Source organism: Salvelinus fontinalis, chromosome 22 (assembly GCF_029448725.1).
Source record: "Salvelinus fontinalis isolate EN_2023a chromosome 22, ASM2944872v1, whole genome shotgun sequence".
Taxonomy (NCBI): domain Eukaryota; kingdom Metazoa; phylum Chordata; class Actinopteri; order Salmoniformes; family Salmonidae; genus Salvelinus; species Salvelinus fontinalis.
The window spans coordinates 19,109,384-19,126,949 of NC_074686.1; the positions used below are offsets into that span (position 1 = coordinate 19,109,384).

At 44.3% G+C, this 17,566-nt stretch overlaps 1 protein-coding gene across 8 annotated transcripts in view; it reads left to right on the forward strand.

Moving 5' to 3' along the window:
• Positions 1 to 17,566, forward strand: part of LOC129819983 (ras/Rap GTPase-activating protein SynGAP-like) — a 92,282-nt gene that overhangs the window by 60,820 nt on the left and 13,896 nt on the right. For 7 of the 8 annotated variants that reach the window (XM_055876745.1, XM_055876746.1, XM_055876748.1 and 4 more), the window contains 15 exons: positions 2,855 to 2,949; positions 3,911 to 4,032; positions 4,338 to 4,491; positions 4,673 to 4,771; positions 4,896 to 5,135; positions 5,245 to 5,580; positions 5,744 to 5,888; positions 6,180 to 6,324; positions 6,484 to 6,720; positions 7,606 to 7,807; positions 11,090 to 11,280; positions 11,606 to 11,810; positions 12,562 to 13,179; positions 13,760 to 14,278; positions 14,973 to 15,140. In XM_055876745.1, coding sequence (XP_055732720.1) covers positions 2,855 to 2,949; positions 3,911 to 4,032; positions 4,338 to 4,491; positions 4,673 to 4,771; positions 4,896 to 5,135; positions 5,245 to 5,580; positions 5,744 to 5,888; positions 6,180 to 6,324; positions 6,484 to 6,720; positions 7,606 to 7,807; positions 11,090 to 11,280; positions 11,606 to 11,810; positions 12,562 to 13,179; positions 13,760 to 14,278; positions 14,973 to 15,140 — 3,476 coding nt within the window. The remainder of the gene's footprint in view (positions 1 to 2,854; positions 2,950 to 3,910; positions 4,033 to 4,337; positions 4,492 to 4,672; positions 4,772 to 4,895; positions 5,136 to 5,244; positions 5,581 to 5,743; positions 5,889 to 6,179; positions 6,325 to 6,483; positions 6,721 to 7,605; positions 7,808 to 11,089; positions 11,281 to 11,605; positions 11,811 to 12,561; positions 13,180 to 13,759; positions 14,279 to 14,972; positions 15,141 to 17,566) is intronic. The other variant, XM_055876747.1, reaches the window with a different exon arrangement.

Below are 17,566 nucleotides of genomic sequence, written 5' to 3' on the forward strand. Positions count from 1 at the left end.
TTTCTCTCTTTGACTCTCTCTGCCCCCCCCCCTCTCTTTCTCTCAATTTCAATTTAAGGGCTTTAGTGGCATGGGAAACATATCTTTACATTGCCAAAGCAAGTGAAATAGATAATAAACAAAAGTGAAATAAACAATAGCAAATTAACAGTAAACATTACACTCACAAAAATTCCCAAAGATATTTCAAATGTCATATTACATCTATATACAGTGTTGTAATTGTGTGCAAATAGTTAAATTACAAAAGGGAAAATAAATAAACATAAATATAGGTTGTATTTACAATGGTGTTTGTTCTTCACTGGTTGCCCCTTTTCAATGTTCATACATTTGTCAGGAGGTTAGGAAGTGCAGCTTAGTTTCCACCTCATTTTGTGGGCAGTGTGCACATAGCCTGTCTTCTCTTGAGAGCCAGGTCTGCCATCGGCGGCCTTTCTCAATAGCAAGGCTTTGCTTGCTGAGTCTGTACATGGTCAAAGATGTCCTTAATTTTGGGTCAGTCACAGTGGTCAGGTATTCTGCCACCGTGTACTCTTTGTTTGGGGCGAAATAGCATTCTAGTTTGCTCTGTTTTTATGTAAATTCTTTCCATGATTTGGTTGGGTCTAACTGTGTTGCTGTCCTGTGGCTCTGTAGGGTCTGTTTGTGTTTGTGAACAGAGCCCCAGGACCAGCTTGCTTAGAGGGCCCTTCTCCAGGTTAATTTCTCTGTAGGTGATGGGTTTGGGAATCGCTTCCATTTAGGTGGTTGTAGAACTTAACGTCTCTTTTCTGGATGTTGATCATTAGCGGTATCGGCCTAATTCTGCTCTGCATGCATTATTTTGTGTTTTACGTTGTACATGGAGGATATTTTTGCAGAATTCTCCATGCAGAGTCTCAATTTGGGCTTTGTCCCATTTTGTGAATTCTTTGGATGGTGAGCGGACCTCAGAACTCACAATCATAAAGGGCAATGGGTTCTATAACTGATTCAAGTATTTTTTGCCAGATCCTAAATGGTATGTCGAATTTTACATACAGTTGAAGTCCGAAGTTTACATACATTTAGGTTGGAGTCATTAAAACGTGTTTTTCAGCCACTCCACAAATTTCTTGTTAACAAACTATAGTTTTGGCAAGTCGGTTCGGACATCGACTTTGTGCATGACACAAGTCATTTTTCCAAAAATTGTTTAGAGACAAATTATTTCACTTATAACTTACTGTATCACAATTCCAGTGGGTCAGAAGTTTACACACACTAAGTTGACTGTTCCTTTAAACAGCTTGAAAAATTCCAGAAAATGATGTCATGGCTTTAGAAGCTTCTGGTAGGCTAATTGACATCATTTGAGACAATTGGAGGTGTACCTGTGGATGTATTTCAAGGCCTACCTCCAAACTCCTTTTTGCTTGACATCATGGGAAAATCTAAAGAAATCAGCCAAGACCTCCACAAGTCTGGTTCATCCTTGGGAGCAATTTCCAAATGCTTGAAGGTACCACGTTCATCTGTAGAAACAATAGTACGCAAGTATAAACACCATGGGACCATGCAGCCATCATACCGCTCAGGAAGGAGATGCATTCTGTCTCCTAGAGATGAACGTACTTTAGTGCGAAAAGTGCAAATCAATCCCAAAACAGCAAAGGACCTTGTGAAGATGCTGGAGGAAACAGGTACAAAAGTATCTATATCCACAGTAAAACGAATCCTATATCGACATGACCTGAAAGGCCGCTCAGCAAGGAAGAAGCCACTGCTCCAAAACCGCCATAAAAAGGCCAGACTACGGTTTGCAACTGCACATGGGGACAAAGATCGTACTTTTTGGAGAAATGTCCTATGGTCTTATGAAACAAAAATTGAACTGTTTGGCCATAATGTCCATCGTTATGTTTTGAGGAAAAAGGGGGCGGCTTGCAAGCCCAAAAACACCATCCCAACCATGAAGCACGAGGGTGGCAGCATCATGTTGTGGGGTTGCTTTGCTGCAGGAGGGACTGGTGCACTTCACAAAATAGATGGCATCATGAGGAGGGAATTATGTGGATATATTGAAGCAACATCTCAAATCATCAGTCAGGAAGTCAAAGCTTGGTCGCAAATGGGTCTTCCAAATAGACAATGACCCCAAGCATACTTCCAAAGTTGTGGCAAATGGCTAAAGGACAACAAAGTCAAGGTATTAGAGTTGGCATCACAAAGCCCTAACCTCAATACTATAGAAAATGTGTAGGTAGAACTGAAAAAGTGTGTGCGAGCAAGGAGGACTACAAACCTGACTCAGTTATCACCAGCACTGTCAGGAGGAATGGGCCAAAATTCACCCAATTTATTGTGGGGAGGTTGTGGAAGGCTACCCGAAACGTTTGACCCAAGTTAAACAATTTAAAGGCAATGCTACCAAATACTATTTGAGTGTATGTAAACTTCTGACCCACTGGGAATGTGATGAAAGAAATAAAAGCTGAAATAAATCATTATCTGCTATTATTCTAACCCTAACCCATTCTTCAAATAAAGTGGTGATCCGAACTGACCTAAGACTATAATTTTTACTAGGATTAAATGTCACGAATTGTGAAAAACTGAGTTTAAATGTATTTGGCTAAGATGTATGTAAACTTCTGACTTCAACTGTATATTCCTTTTGATGGCATAGAAGGCCCTTCTTGCCTTGTCTCTCAGATCATTCACATCTTTGTGAAAGTTACCTGTGGCGCTGATGTTTAGGCCGAGGTATGTATCGTTTTTTGTGTGCTCTAGGACAACGGTGTCTAGATGGAATTTGTATTCGTGGTCCTGGCAACTAGACCTTTTTTGGAACACCATCATTTTTGTCTTACTGCGATTTACTCTCTCACAGAGCACGCTCGCGATCGCAGGAAGAGCATTGCCACTGCGAGACAGCCAAGCATGGAAATCCCTCCCACTGCCCCCCAACAACCCTTCAGACAACAAGTAAGTACTCGAAAATGCTATATTACCTCTTTCCATTATTATCGTGTCATTTCCACTTATTCTGGGCCATACAGTAAAGTGCTACCCACTATTAGCTCCACTTCCTGCTCTCTATCATTATTCTCCCTCATCACCCTGTTCTCTTTTGTGCAGAGCAGAATTGATAATAGTCATTATTTTATTTTTTATTTAACCTTTATTTAACTAGGCAAGTCAGTTAAGAACAAATTCTCATTTACAATGATGGCCTACCCCCCCCCCCCCCCCCCCCCCAGGCCAAACACACCCCTAACCCGGACAACGCTGTGACAAATGTGCACCGCCCTATGGGACTCCCGATCACTGCCGGTTGTGACACAGCCTGGGAATAAACCAGGGTCTGTAGTGATGCCTCTAGCCTTGCAATGCAGTGCCTTAGACTGCTGCGCCACTCAGGAGGCTTGTAATAGATAGTAGGCTAACTGTAATGCTACTAATTTACAGATTCCAAATTAAAAGTATATTATAGCAGTATGGGATACACCTGTACATTTCACCAACTCAACCCCAGAAGAGTACTCATGCCAGTTGAGTGTTCAAGTCTTCAAATAGGCTTACACCATCCATCTTAGTGACTGAATTCGCATAGCCCACTGAAAGAACATTATTGAATTTGCCATTGTTGCTTCATCTGTAGCCCAATAGCCTCCTCCAGTGGTCATCTGAAGGAAGCAAAACACAAACACTTCAAAAGTGGGTTCCTCTCCTCAACCTCCATCAGTACCACAACCATCACCACCACCAACAACATGGATTCATGCTAACACTGATTTCGCAGATAGCGCCTTTTTGAAAGAAGGGTTTAATGCACTGATTGTAAGTCGGTCTGGAGCGTCTTACAAGAGCTTCTGCTAAATTACAGATTTTTTAATGAAATGGACATCCCCACCTGTGTGATGGTCTCCTCTCTTGTCCCCAACAGAGCTTCCTCAGTCGAAAGTTGAAGGGCTCCATCAAAAGGGCAAAGAGCCAGCCCAAGCTGGATCGAACCAGCAGCTTCCGCCACATGATTCTACCCCGTTTCCGTAGTGCTGATCAGGAGAGGTAGGTAATGCTTTCCCAAACGATTGTGTGTGACGTACACTTGTGTTTCCTGTTATACACTCTATAAAGCTTTATTTTACACTCCTTTTTTTGTGTATTTACCTGGTGTTTTCCAATATGTACAGTTTGTTAACAATGGTTACTTTTTGGTACTTATTGCAAGAATTTAACACAATTTTTAACACTACCTGGTACCAGATTATGTTTAGTAGTGCTTGTTTCAATGCACTGTTTCCCTTAACATTGTAATGGGACCACAGAGTATCTTAACCACTCTCTCTCTCTCTCTGTCTCTCTCTCTCAAGGACACGTCTAATGCAGAGCTTCAAGGAGTCCCACTCTCATGAGTCCCTGCTTTCCCCTAGCAGTGCAGCGGAGGCTCTGGACCTCACGCTGGATGAAGATGCTGTCATCAAACCTGTCCACTCCAGCATATTGGGCCAGGAGTACTGCTTTGAGGTGAGTGCCCTGCTGCCAGAAGAATACTGTATAGTATCTCTCCTAATATTACATCTAAAACAGTTATTACAGCTCAGTCTTCCAAGTTGATGTGTCATGGTGATAGTAATTGATCAACTGTTACACACTAACAAGCAACAAACTATTGATTGAATTCACTTCTGTGTCTGTTTGACTGTAGGTGACCACCATTTCAGGGACAAAATGCTTTGCCTGCCGCTCGGCTGCAGAGAGAGACAAATGGATTGAGAATCTACAGAGAGCTGTCAAGCCCAACAAGGTGAAAAAATAGAGGAACAAGGACCCTGCTTGCAGTCCACACTCAAAATGCCTTTTATCAAAATGCCTTTCATCTCCATTAGTTTCAGCAATCTTCACCTCTCTCTCCAATGCTCCCATTTTAGGACAATAGTCGAAGGGTGGACAATGTGCTTAAGCTATGGATCATTGAGGCCAGGGACCTTCCTCCTAAGAAGCGGTACTATTGTGAGCTGTGTCTGGATGACATGCTGTATGCGCGCACCACCAGCAAGCCCCGCACGGACACTGTCTTCTGGGGCGAGCACTTTGAATTCAACAACTTGCCTGCCATTCGTAGCCTACGCCTGCACCTTTACAAGGAGACAGACAAAAAGCGACGCAAGGTGTGTGTCTGTCTATGGTGGTTGTATTTTTCCTTGTGTATCTTTTGTGTTTGCAGAGTTACTCAAATATTTACTTCTATTCTATTCTCCATTCTGTTCTCTAACCTAGGAGAAGAGCACGTACCTCGGCCTGGTCACTATCCCCATATCGAGCATCACAGGCAGGCAGTTTGTGGAGCAGTGGTACCCGGTGATCCAGCCCAGTGCTTTGGCTAAGGGTGGCGGTGTAGGCAGTGGCAAGGTCATCAATGCCTCAATCCGCCTCAAGTCCCGCTACCAGACCATGAGTATCCTGCCCATGGAGCTGTACAAGGAGTTCGCTGAGTACATCACCAATAACTACCGTACGCTGTGTGCCGTGCTGGAGCCTCTGCTCAGTGTCAAAAGCAAAGAGGAGGTGGCGTTCGCGCTGGTGCACATTCTCCAGAGCACGGGCAAGGCCAAGGTAGGAAGGAAGGCACTACAGCAGGTGTGGCCAAGCACTCCTGTTGGAGAGTAACCTCTTTCTGAGGTTATTGTAAATGAGGCCTGTAGCATCTTTCCTGGCCCCTGTGTCTGCTGTACAATGTGTTTGTGTTGTTTGTTTGAGGAGCATGTTCTTTTTTCAGGACTTCCTGTCAGACATGGCAATGTGCGAGGTGGATAGATTCATGGACAGAGAGCATCTGATCTTTCGAGAGAACACCCTTGCTACTAAAGCCATAGAGGAGTACCTCAAATTGATAGGGCACCGGTACCTCAAGGATGCCATAGGTAAAACTCCAAATATATTTTATTTTAATCCAATACCAGTGTAAAATGACCAAATCCAGCCCTGGGTTCAAATACTATTTGAAATCGGTCAAATACTTTGAGTGTTTGCTTTAGCCTGCCTGGAATGCCGACTGAGCGAGCTTCTCACTTCTAGGACTTGTTTATTGAACAGGCAAGCTCAATCAAGCACAGCTAAAGTATTTGAAATGATGAGTGACAAGGATGTTGATGAGAAGACTATGATGGTGATGATACTGATGAGGATTAATTGGACGGTTGTCTCGTTGACAGGAGAGTTCATTCGAGCTTTATACGAGTCAGAGGAGAATTGTGAAGTGGATCCCATGCGTACTCCACCGTCTGTCCTGGCCGACCACCAAGCCAATCTTCGCATGTGCTGCGAGCTGGCACTCTGCAAGATTGTCAACTCTCATTGGTCAGAAATTATTCCACATGACTACGCCATTGTACAAATGTGTCAGTAACACAGTGTCCTTTCTAGTATGATGGGCTGTTTGCCCCCCCCCCCCAAAAAAAAGTTTGCAATGAAAAATAAAGTACTATTCTATCCTTCTGTCCTACCCTTTTATTCTAGTGTGTTTCCGCGGGAGCTGAAGGACGTCTTTGCCTCCTGGAGGGTCCGGTGTGCCGAGCGGGGAAGGGAGGACATCGCAGACCGCCTCATCAGCTCCTCCCTCTTTCTACGCTTCCTGTGTCCCGCCATCATGTCGCCCTCTCTCTTCAACCTCACCCAGGAGTACCCCGGAGAGCGGACATCCCGCACACTTACCCTCATCGCCAAGGTGGTGCAGAACCTGGCCAGCTTCTCCAAGTCAGTCACTACCTTCCCTCTCATGTAGCCTTCCCTTTCTTTTACAATTAACTTTCTTTTTAGCCTTTCCTCCTATGTACCATTTCCTCCCATGTAGCCTTCCCTTTCTTTTACCATTAACTTTCTTTTAGACTTCCCTCACATTTAGCCTCCCCTCACCTGTCCTGTAACAATTAACCTGCCTTTCCCAAACTTATTCAGTATGTCCACTACCAACCAAGCCTTGTTAAGTTATTATCTATGTCCTCAACCAGTTCCTCTTTCAGCAACCAATCCATTCATTATTTCTTGCGATTGCGATTGGGTCATACATGCGTAAGACTTGCTTAAGTCTAACTATGCATTATAACTGTATCATAATACATTATATCAGTCAGCGTGAAGTAAACTATTCCTCAATAGGTTTGTCCTTTGGTGACAGTGAATGAAGAATTCATCCAACATGATTGTCCACAAAGAAGATGATTGTGCACAAACAAGATGATTGTGCACAAAAGTGACCGTAACAGGTCTAAATGGCACAAATGTTCAGAGGGTGGAAAAGTCTGTGTGCACAGAAACTATTTGTTTTAGCGATGTTCTTGTCACATTGCAGACAAGGTTACAGTACGGATAATTCAATCCTCCCCCTCACCATCACCTGTTTTCCATACTGTATCCTTCCATCTTCCTCACCTGCACTTTCATTCTTTGCATTCTCACACTGTCTGTCTCCCCTCTCTTGTTTTCTCTCCGTACGCCCTTAACACGATTTCTCTGTACTTCTCCATGCTATGTATCTTGTACCTTTCTCCCTCAATATTTCACTGTCTGTGGGAACTTCTTTCTCTCTTTCCTCCCACTCTCTCTATGCTCCCCCCACACTGCTGTCTTTTCTGCCCTCAGGTTTAGTGGCAAAGAGGACCACATGTGTTTCATGAACGAGTTTTTGGAGATGGAGTGGGGCTCCATGCAGCAGTTCCTGTACGAGATCTCCAACATGGACACGGGGAGCAACGCCGGGGGCTTCGAGGGCTACATCGACCTGGGCAGGGAGCTGTCAGTGCTCCACAGCCTGCTGTGGGAAGTCATGGCCCAACTGAGCAAGGTAATGAGGAATGTAACCTCTCCAGGCTGTTGTGCACAGTGCATATAAGCTTAGGACATCAACGATTCAAAGTTGGCCTTTTTGGGAGTGACCATAGAATTCTATGGGAGTGACCTTACTGAGTAAAATATTTGTCATTTAATTTGAGCAAATCACACGACTGAAGCGAGGCTCCAAATGGAGGCAGGACCAGGCACAAGACACCTACGGTGTAGTGTTAGGGGGACGGTGTTGTGGGAGATGATTGGCTGGTAGATTAAGCCTATTAAGCCAATACCTAAGTTTCTCCCAATCTTTCTGTATAATAACAAAGGCCAAGTTTGACATGTTGGTCCACCAGACTCTTCAGACAATTGGGCGGAATTGTCTGGGAACGAGATTATGAGAATTGTGACCGTCTAGGTTCAAACCCTGGTCTTCTGAACACCACACACATGCGTAAACCTGCAGAATCTAAAGCCTGGTCGTAGTCTTCAGGTCTCAGGTAAGGTTAGTCATCACCCATGAAGAAAATACTGTCGCTCCCTCACTTTTCATGAACCGAAAAGCAAATCTTGGAGGACAAAGGAAGTTAAAAAGACTTATTCATTATTAAAACCAACATGTTTTTGCATATACTGTACCCTTCCTTGAGATATCGCATCCTAAATGCATTTGTTTTGATAATAAGAGTCTTTGAGGACAAATTCCATTGTCCTCCAAGAATTGCTGAATATTTTGCCATCTCCAGCTGAGCAAGGTAACAGCAATGCTACACCTGCCACATTTTTCTTCACGGCTTGAGCCATGACTGATTACACTCCTGCTGTTGTCAATGCTGCCCGCAACACTGGCCGCATGAGGAGGAGCATGTTAGTGAAGCAGCCAGGCATTAGACATGCCTTTTATCGTACTAAATGAAAGTTTTCTATATGCTACATTTGCATGTGTGTCTTTGAAGTGTAACAAGAAATCTAAAGTGACTGTAATACAGGTGTAATATACTTTTCTTCTGCTGATATACCTCCTGCTACTGGTTATCCTCCCCCACCCCTTTACGCCTCTTCTCTCACCACCTCTTGGCTAAAATCCATTTGTATTTTCACTCCCTCCACTCCCGCTGTTCACTTGGCTGAATTCCATTTCTATTTTGGCTCCCTCCACTCTGTTCACTTTAAAATGACAAAATCCATTTTATAAGGGAGCATGCAAATGTTTTGGAGGACTGGTAAATATTAGTTAAGTGAAACTGAAAGGGGAGTGAACGAGGGGAAGGGAAATCACTTTTTATTGTCTGAGATCAAAATAGGCAAGCCTTTTCTAAATTCATAACAATAGGGTAAAATGACACAACATCTGCAAAATCTACACCTCAACTGAAATATTGGACACCTCCAACTCTAGGGATTTCCCATGTAATCAATGAGTGGAGTGAGCGACTGAACACGTTTGTTTTAATTGAGCCCGTGGCTGCATCTCAATAGTCTAGAGTGGCTTCCTCTCTTCGTCTCCCTTCCTCCATGTGCACTGTTCGTGAGAACACAAAACAGGTGATAACAATATGGTTGACATCTGCTTTCACCTGCTCCTTCACCTCAGTGTAGATGAATGAGAGGAAAAGAAGCCACTCTAGACTATTTTTATTTTTTATTTTTTTTATTTCACCTTTATTTAACCAGGTAGGCTAGTTGAGAACAAGTTCTCATTTGCAACTGCGACCTGGCCAAGATAAAGCATAGCAGTGTGAACAGACAACAACACAGAGTTACACATGGAGTAAACAATAGACAAGTCAATAACATGGTAGAAAAAAGAGAATCTATATACAATGTGTGCAAAAGGCATGAGGTAGGCAATAAATCGAATAATTACAATTTAGCAGATTAACACTGGAGTGATAAATCATCAGATGATCATGTGCAAGAAGAGATACTGGTGTGCAAAAGAGCAGAAAAGTAAATAAATAAAAGCAGTATGGGGGTGAGGTAGGTAAATTGGGTGGGTAGTTTACAGATGGACTGTGTACAGCTGCAGCGATCGGTTAGCTGCTCCGTTAGCAGATTTTTAAAGTTGTTGAGGGAGATAAAAGTCTCCAACTTCAGAGATTTTTGCAATTCGTTCCAGTCGCAGGCAGCAGAGAACTGGAAGGAAAGGCGTCCAAATGAGGTTTTGGCTTTAGGGATGATCAGTGAGATACACCTGCTGGAGTGCGTGCTACGGGTGGGTGTAGCCATCGTGACCAGTGAACTGAGATAAGGCGGCACTTTACCTAGCATAGCCTTGTAGATGACCTGGAGCCAGTGGGTCTGACGACGAACATGTAGCGAGGGCCAGCCGACTAGGGCATACAGGTCGCAGTGGTGGGTCGTATAAGGTGCTTTAGTAACAAAACGGATGGCACTGTGATAAACTGCATCCAGTTTGCTGAGTAGAGTATTGGAAGCTATTTTGTAGATGACATCGCCGAAGTCGAGGATCGGTAGGATAGTCAGTTTTACTAGGGTAAGTTTGGCGGCGTGAGTGAAGGAGGCTTTGTTCCGGAATAGAAAGCCGACTCTAGATTTGATTTTGGATTGGAGATGTTTTATATGAGTCTGGAAGGAGAGTTTGCAGTCTAGCCACACACCTAGGTACTTATAGATGTCCACATATTCTAGGTCGGAACCGTCCAGGGTGGTGATGCTAGTCGGGCGTGCGGGTGCAGGCAGCGAGCGGTTGAAAAGCATGCATTTGGTTTTACTAGCGTTTAAGAGCAGTTGGAGGCCACGGAAGGAGTGTTGTATGGCATTGAAGCTCGTTTGGAGGTTAGATAGCACAGTGTCCAGGGAAGGGCCGGAAGTATACAGAATGGAGATGTATCCAAAGTCTCTCCATGATCCCTGTATCCCAATTCCCTGTCCTTTCTCCAGAAGTGTACACTTATGCACTCCTCCCCACTCATTTATAAGCATGGAGGCATGGGAGTGATCAGGGGTGTTCAAGTCCGGTTTTGAAGGGCCGAAACACTTCTCGTTTCGGTTTTTAACTGGTAGTTAATTTCACTCATCTCCTATCCCAGGTCTGATTCAGTCACTGGTTAGAAGGAGAGGATGAAAACCAGAAGTGTTTTGGCACTCCAGGACCGGAAATGAACAGCCCTGCGCTAAATATAGGTTCCAACACATTTCTTATAACAGTATTTTCCTTTTGAATCCATGAATGGAAGTGAACGAGTGCACACTTTGGGAAAAAGGACAGAATTTGGGAAATAGGACAGAATTTGGGATAAACAGTCACATCTTTTCATTACGCCTTGTCTCCCAGGACGCTATTCTGAAGCTTGGTCCCTTGCCACGTCTGCTGAATGACATCAGTGTAGCCTTGAGGAACCCCCAGCTCCACCGGCAGGCCAGCCACCAGCCAGACAGGCAGCAGGACAGGCTCATCACACGGCCCTCCTTCAACCGCCTGGTATCATCCGATTTCCAGAGCCTTATGATGCGGGACCTCAACAGGTAACTGCTCCGGGCTTAAACGCACCATCTGTGTAAGATTTCTTGAGGTTCAATAGTCATTTCAATTGATATGCATTGATTATTAAAGAGCATAAGTTATAAATGCCTTGTTTCACCTTTAACGTAATCCAACAGCTAGGGTTGTACAATTTCATTGTTAATGCTTTTGGTTGTCGTTTAAGTCTTTGTAAACAAATAATGTTGATGCAAAGAGGGGTGAGGTGTGAGCCTTGAGGGTCACCTACAATATATACTGTAGTATAGCTTTAAAATACGGCCCCTGACAATGGTAATAATGATAGATAATGATGATGATCACCTCCAGCTCAATAGACATCTCCCGTCTCCCCTCCCCAACCGCGGGATTATCTGGGGGTGGTGTCCTCTCGTCTCATGTAAGCATGGGAAGCTTTGCGGAACGAGACCCCCACGGCTCAAAGGACGTTTTCTACGTGACCCGCCCCCCCTTGGCTCGGTCCAGCCCTGCATACTGCACCAGCAGTTCTGATATCACTGACCCAGACCCAAAGGTAAACTTTGATGCATCGATTTATCGCCGCTAGCAGACATCAGTGAATTGACTAACGAAAACTTTGAGTTGGACACATACACTGAGTATACAAAACATTAAGAACACCTGCTCTTTCCATGACAAACTGACCAGGGGAATCCAGGTGAAAGCTATAATCCCTTATTGATGTCACTTGTTAAATCTACTTCAATCAGTGTAGATGAAGGGAGGCGACAGGTTAAAGAAGAAGCTTTAAGCCTTGAGACAATTGAGATGTGGATTGTGTATGTGTGCCATTCAGAGGGTGAATGGGCAAGGCAAAACATGTAAGTGCCTTTGAACGGGGTATGGTAATAGGTGCCAGGTGCATCGGTTTGTGTTAAGAACTGCAATGCTGCTTGGTTTTTCATGCTGAACACTTTTCCGTGTGTATCAAGAATGGTCGACCACCCAAAAGACATCCAGCCAACTTGACACAACTGAGGGAAGCATTGGAGTCAACATGGGTTAGCATCCCTGTGGAAGGCTTACCCTGTGGAAGTCCATGCCCCGACGGATTGAAGCTCTTCTGAAGGCAAAAGGGGGAGGGGACGGTGCAACTCAAAATTAGGAAGGTGTTCCTAATGTTTGGTATACTCAGTGTATATTACAACTTGAAGTATACCTCAAAATGTAGTTATGAATTTCCCTAATAACTAAATAGTGAACATTATTATTTGTGACACAATAGGTTATTCCAGTTGACAGGTTATGTTCTGTCTCTCTCCTAGGTCCTCAGTGTGAACAAAAGCGTGTCCATGATGGACCTGCAGGACTCACGCATGAATAGCATCTCCAACCTCCATTCAGTGGGCGATATGCTCAACTCCTCCCAGGCCTCTATAGCAGGCTTGGGCCACAGTTTCGGGAACCTGGGCGGCCCGCTTCGCATGGGAGGCCATATGTCCGCCGGTGGCTCTGGGAGCTCCGGCTTGAGGCTAAGCCAGATGGGGGGACCCCTTCACCACATGGGGGGTCCCACTGACTCTCTCTCCCAGCAGCAGCAACATGCGGCAGCCGCCATGCACTTCCCCCTCTCCTTCCAGAATCCCCTCTTCCATCTGGCTGCCGACGGCCCACGGGGTCAGCCCCACAGTCGTCCTCAGGCCCAGCCACCTCCCCCTCCACTCTTGTTGGCCCCAGAGCTTGACAATGCCCACCACCAACAGGGCTACATGCGGGCATTCGGCCACGGCGGCTTCTCGCGTAGCGAGGACCTTTCGGCCCTGCGGCCACAGAGCAGTCTGGTGCAGCCCAGTGTTGTCCACTCACACAGCTACAGTGACGACTACACACGGCAAAACCAGAACGCTGAATACGCCCGGCGCCAGCTTTCGCTGCAAGTGCAGGTAGGTATTCCAGGAAAATATCACTAATTAAATGTCAATTAAATTCAACTTTATTCATTCCAGTAGCAGCATTTAAGATGACATTGACAGAGCCTAAGTACACGTTAACAAGAATACATCTCTTCATACTAAACATACACCACACAGTGCATGTAACACCTTATGTAGACATTACATTTAGCAAACAGGCTGTTGCAGACTGTTGTTGCGGTCTGTTGCATTGATAAACCCCATCATAGATTTAAATAGATATTTCATATCATTTAAAAATAAATTTACAAAAATGAATTCACCCAGCAGTCACTTTTTAGAAGCATTGATAGTGAAATGTACAGTATCTGCATATTGTTTGTATGACTACTGTAGATGCTTGAAAAACAAGTTAGACAGGGATTGTCCAATTAAATTGACTTCACAACCATTCTTCATCTCCTTCCTTGTCTCTCCTCTTACACTCTCTCCCTCTCTCTCCCTCTCCTATAGTATTTGATCTCAAATACTGTATCTTCTTTTTCTAAATATTTCCTGCCCCCCCTCCCTCCGTCTCCCTCTCTTCCTTTTCCCGCCCACCCTCTCTCAGGAGAATCTTCAGCAGCAGATTCTTATGGGCATGACCCCTCAGACGGCCACAGGCACGGGCACTCCCACCTCCTTGGCCACTCCCCCCTCCACCGTGCACCCTGTCCGTCATGGCTCCATAGCACCGCCTCCCCCGCAGCGCCTCAAATCCCAGCTGTCCATCAGCCCCGGGGCCACCTCCACCCCTCCCAAGGCCCGCCCCCAGAGCAGGAACCTCCTTCTCCAGTCGCCCGACTCCAGCTTTGGCGGCAGGCAGCCCTCGCAACAGCAACAACAGCAGCAGTTGTCTGTCAAACAGTCTGACAGCCCAGCCCCTGGGCTCCCGCACCAGTCAAGCTCGGCCAGAGACGGCCAGGGGGCGCCACAAGGGGGGAACGGAGAGACCACAGACACCCCGACTAAGAGCACAAAGCAGCCTCAGACCACAGACACCCCAACTAAGAGCACCAAGCAGCCTCAGCCGCAGTCCCAGCAGCAGCATCCACAGCAGCACCTGCTCAAGCCTACAGTCAATAAACAGGTCTATTGCTGGAACGCCATGGGCTCTGTGTTGGAATGCCTGGGTATCCAGCTGGAGCAATCCAGGAGACTTGAGATCGTGTTAGTCCACTGAGCTAAAGCCTTGGCATTAGCTCTGGGAGCTAAAACGAGTCTAGAGTTCTCAGGCAAGGTTACTTGTCACAAACCACCTCGGCTACATGTACAATCAAACCTGTTAATAACCAGTGCCAATATTAATCACACTTCTGTGATTCTCAGAATCTTTGTTTAGGATTTAGGAGGGATGGATTACTGAGATAGCTTAGCCTGTGTCACAACTTCAGTGTTATGAACATGTAATTTCTGATCGATTTTAAACAAATGTATATATGTTTCCCATAATGTAAAAATGATGTATTGTAAATGTAACATCAAAGAAAATCGATTATGTATTGAAGGCTATTGTTTGAACATTACAGGCATATTGTAAAAATCGAAGTACTTGTAAGTCCAAAGAGATACATGTAGAAGATGGATAGCCAACCAAAAAGCACAGAAAGGTGTTGCTGGTTTAGCTAGTAATTTAAGGCATCTGTCTTAACAGTTTAGACAACATCACAAGCTTTCCTAAATACTTTCTGAGATAGGAGAACCTTTTAGTCTTAATAATCTTGATAGCATGATCATGCGATTTCTGAGCCTCTTCCTGTATCATCTTGCCTCTTTGCTTTCAGGCTTCTCAGTCCCCCTCCACCCTGACCCCCAACGAGCGCACTGTGGCTTGGGTGTCCAACATGCCACACCTCTCTGCTGACATCGAAATATTGCGTAGCTCATCGAACCTTGAGGACCTCAAGCTGAAGGAGTACTCTAAGAGCATGGACGAGTCACGCATGGATAGGGTGAGTCTATTTTGGTGGTGATGACAGCTTCTCTGGTAAATTAAAGAAGGTTCCTAGATTATAAGGGAATGTCTTTATCTGATTTCCATTTTGTTGTATAGCAACATTTGACCTCCAGCATGATATTCCAAGAAGGTTATGGCAGGGTCAAAGGAAAACCTTCACTCTGTCATAATTTGATGTACCAGGATTGGGACCTGAGAATATTGCTAGACTGTTCCTTGAATTAACAACTGTTCCTTGAAGAAAGGAATGCTTTAATTAATGTCATTCCTCACCTACCAGATGGTACATACATTTTTTCATACATGTTTTTCACACTGTGAAAAAGTCGGGAATACAGTGCTACAGGTGTTGAATAAAGTGTAGTGTAGAAGCTCTGAAACATTGGGGTCAGCCCTAATACCGTACCCATCTCCAAGAGGGGGCTAGCTTTAGTTTTATGACCTTAAATAAAAATATTAAAAAAGTTAAAATGATTGAGATAGCTACGAATAATTTACATAATGCAAAATATTAGTTTTAGGTAATTTTTGCCTGTTAAACTATCCGGTTAGCTACATTTACGATTCTCATATCTAGCTGATAATTATGAAGTAAATGTTTGGTTTATGAACGTTTGCTTTGTGAACAATTGAGGATTTTCTGAGGGCAAAAGGGGGGTTCAACTCAATATCAGGAAGGTGTTCTTAATGTTTTGTTAACTCAGTGAATTTGTAAATATCACCATCATCTTTGAAACACCAGCGCTTAATGGTTATTGTGGTATAGCGTGATATAAGCAGAATTCAATATAATTCCCCCTGATTTCAACTGCCCCCTTAGTCACTTTATCCTGGCGCCTGGTATGTCTAATGCAGTTGAAGTCGGAAGTTTACATATACCTTAGCCAAATACATTTAAACTCAGTTTGTCACAATTTATGACATTTAATCCTAGTAAAAATTCTCTGTCTTAGGTCAGTTAGGATCACCACTTTATTTAAGAATGTGAAATGTCAGAATAATAGTAGAGAGAATTATTTCTTTCAGCTTTTATTTCTTTCATCACATTCCCAGTGTGTCAGAAGTTTACATACACTCAATTATTATTTGGTAGCATTGCCTTTAAATTGTTTAACTTGGGTCAAATGTTTCGGTTAGCCTTACACAAGCTTCTCACAATACGTTGGGTGAATTTTGGCCCATTCCTCCTGACAGAGCTGGTGTAACTGAGTCAGGATTGTAGGCCTCCTTGCTCGCACACGCTTTTTCAGTTCTGCCCACACATTTTCTATAGGATTAAGGTCAGGGCTTTGTGATGGCCACTCCAATACTTTGACTTTGTTGTCCTTTAGCCATTTGCCACAACTTTAGAAGTATGCTTGGGGTCATTGTCCCTTTTTAAGACCCATTTGCGACCAAGCTGTTAAGGCTGTCGCTCTCCTCATCCTCGGACGAGGTGAGGAGAGAAGGATCTTCAGACCAAAACGCAGCATTTGGGAAATAAGCCATCTTTATTATAAATACGACGGCAACACGAAACAAAACAAAACACTTTCAAAACTACAAAACAAGAAAACGACGTTGACGAAACCTGAACATAAACTTACATAACTAAACGTAAACTCACGGACAGGAAACAGACGACATCGAAAACGAAACGAACAGCCAAACAGTCCCGTATGGAAAATACATTTGACGACACAGGAGACAATCACCCACAAACAAACAGTGAGAACGCCCTACCTAAATATGACTCTTAATTAGAGGAAAACGCAAACCACCTGCCTCTAATCAAGAGCCATACCAGGTAACCCAAAACCAACATAGAAACAGATAACATAGACTGCCCACCCAAAACTAACGCCCTGACCAATTACACATACAAAAACAACATAAAACTGGTCAGGACCGTTACACAAGCTTTGACTTCCTGATTGATGTCTTGAGATGTTGCTTCAATATATCCACATAATTCACCTCCTCATGTTGCCATCTATTTTGTGAAGTGCACCAGTCCCTCCTGCAGCAAAGCACCCCCACAACATGATGCTCAACCCCCGTGCTTCATGGTTGGGATGGTGTTCTTCGGCGTGCAAGCCTCCCCCCTTTTCCTCAAAACATAACGATGGTCATTATGGCCAAACAGTTCTATTTTTGTTTCATCAGACCAGAGGACATTTCTCCAATCTTTGTCCCCATGTGCAGTTGCAAACCATAGTCTGTCTTTTTTATGGCTGTTTTGGAGCAGTGGCTTCTTCCTTGCTGAGTGGCCTTTCAGGTTATGTCGATATAGGACTCGTTTTACTGTGGATATAGATACTTTTGTACCTGTTTCCTCCAGCATCTTCACAAGGTCCTTTGCTGTTGTTCTGGGATTGATTTTCACTTTCGCACCAAAGTACGTTCATCTCTAGGAGACAGAATGGGTCTCCTTCCTGAGCG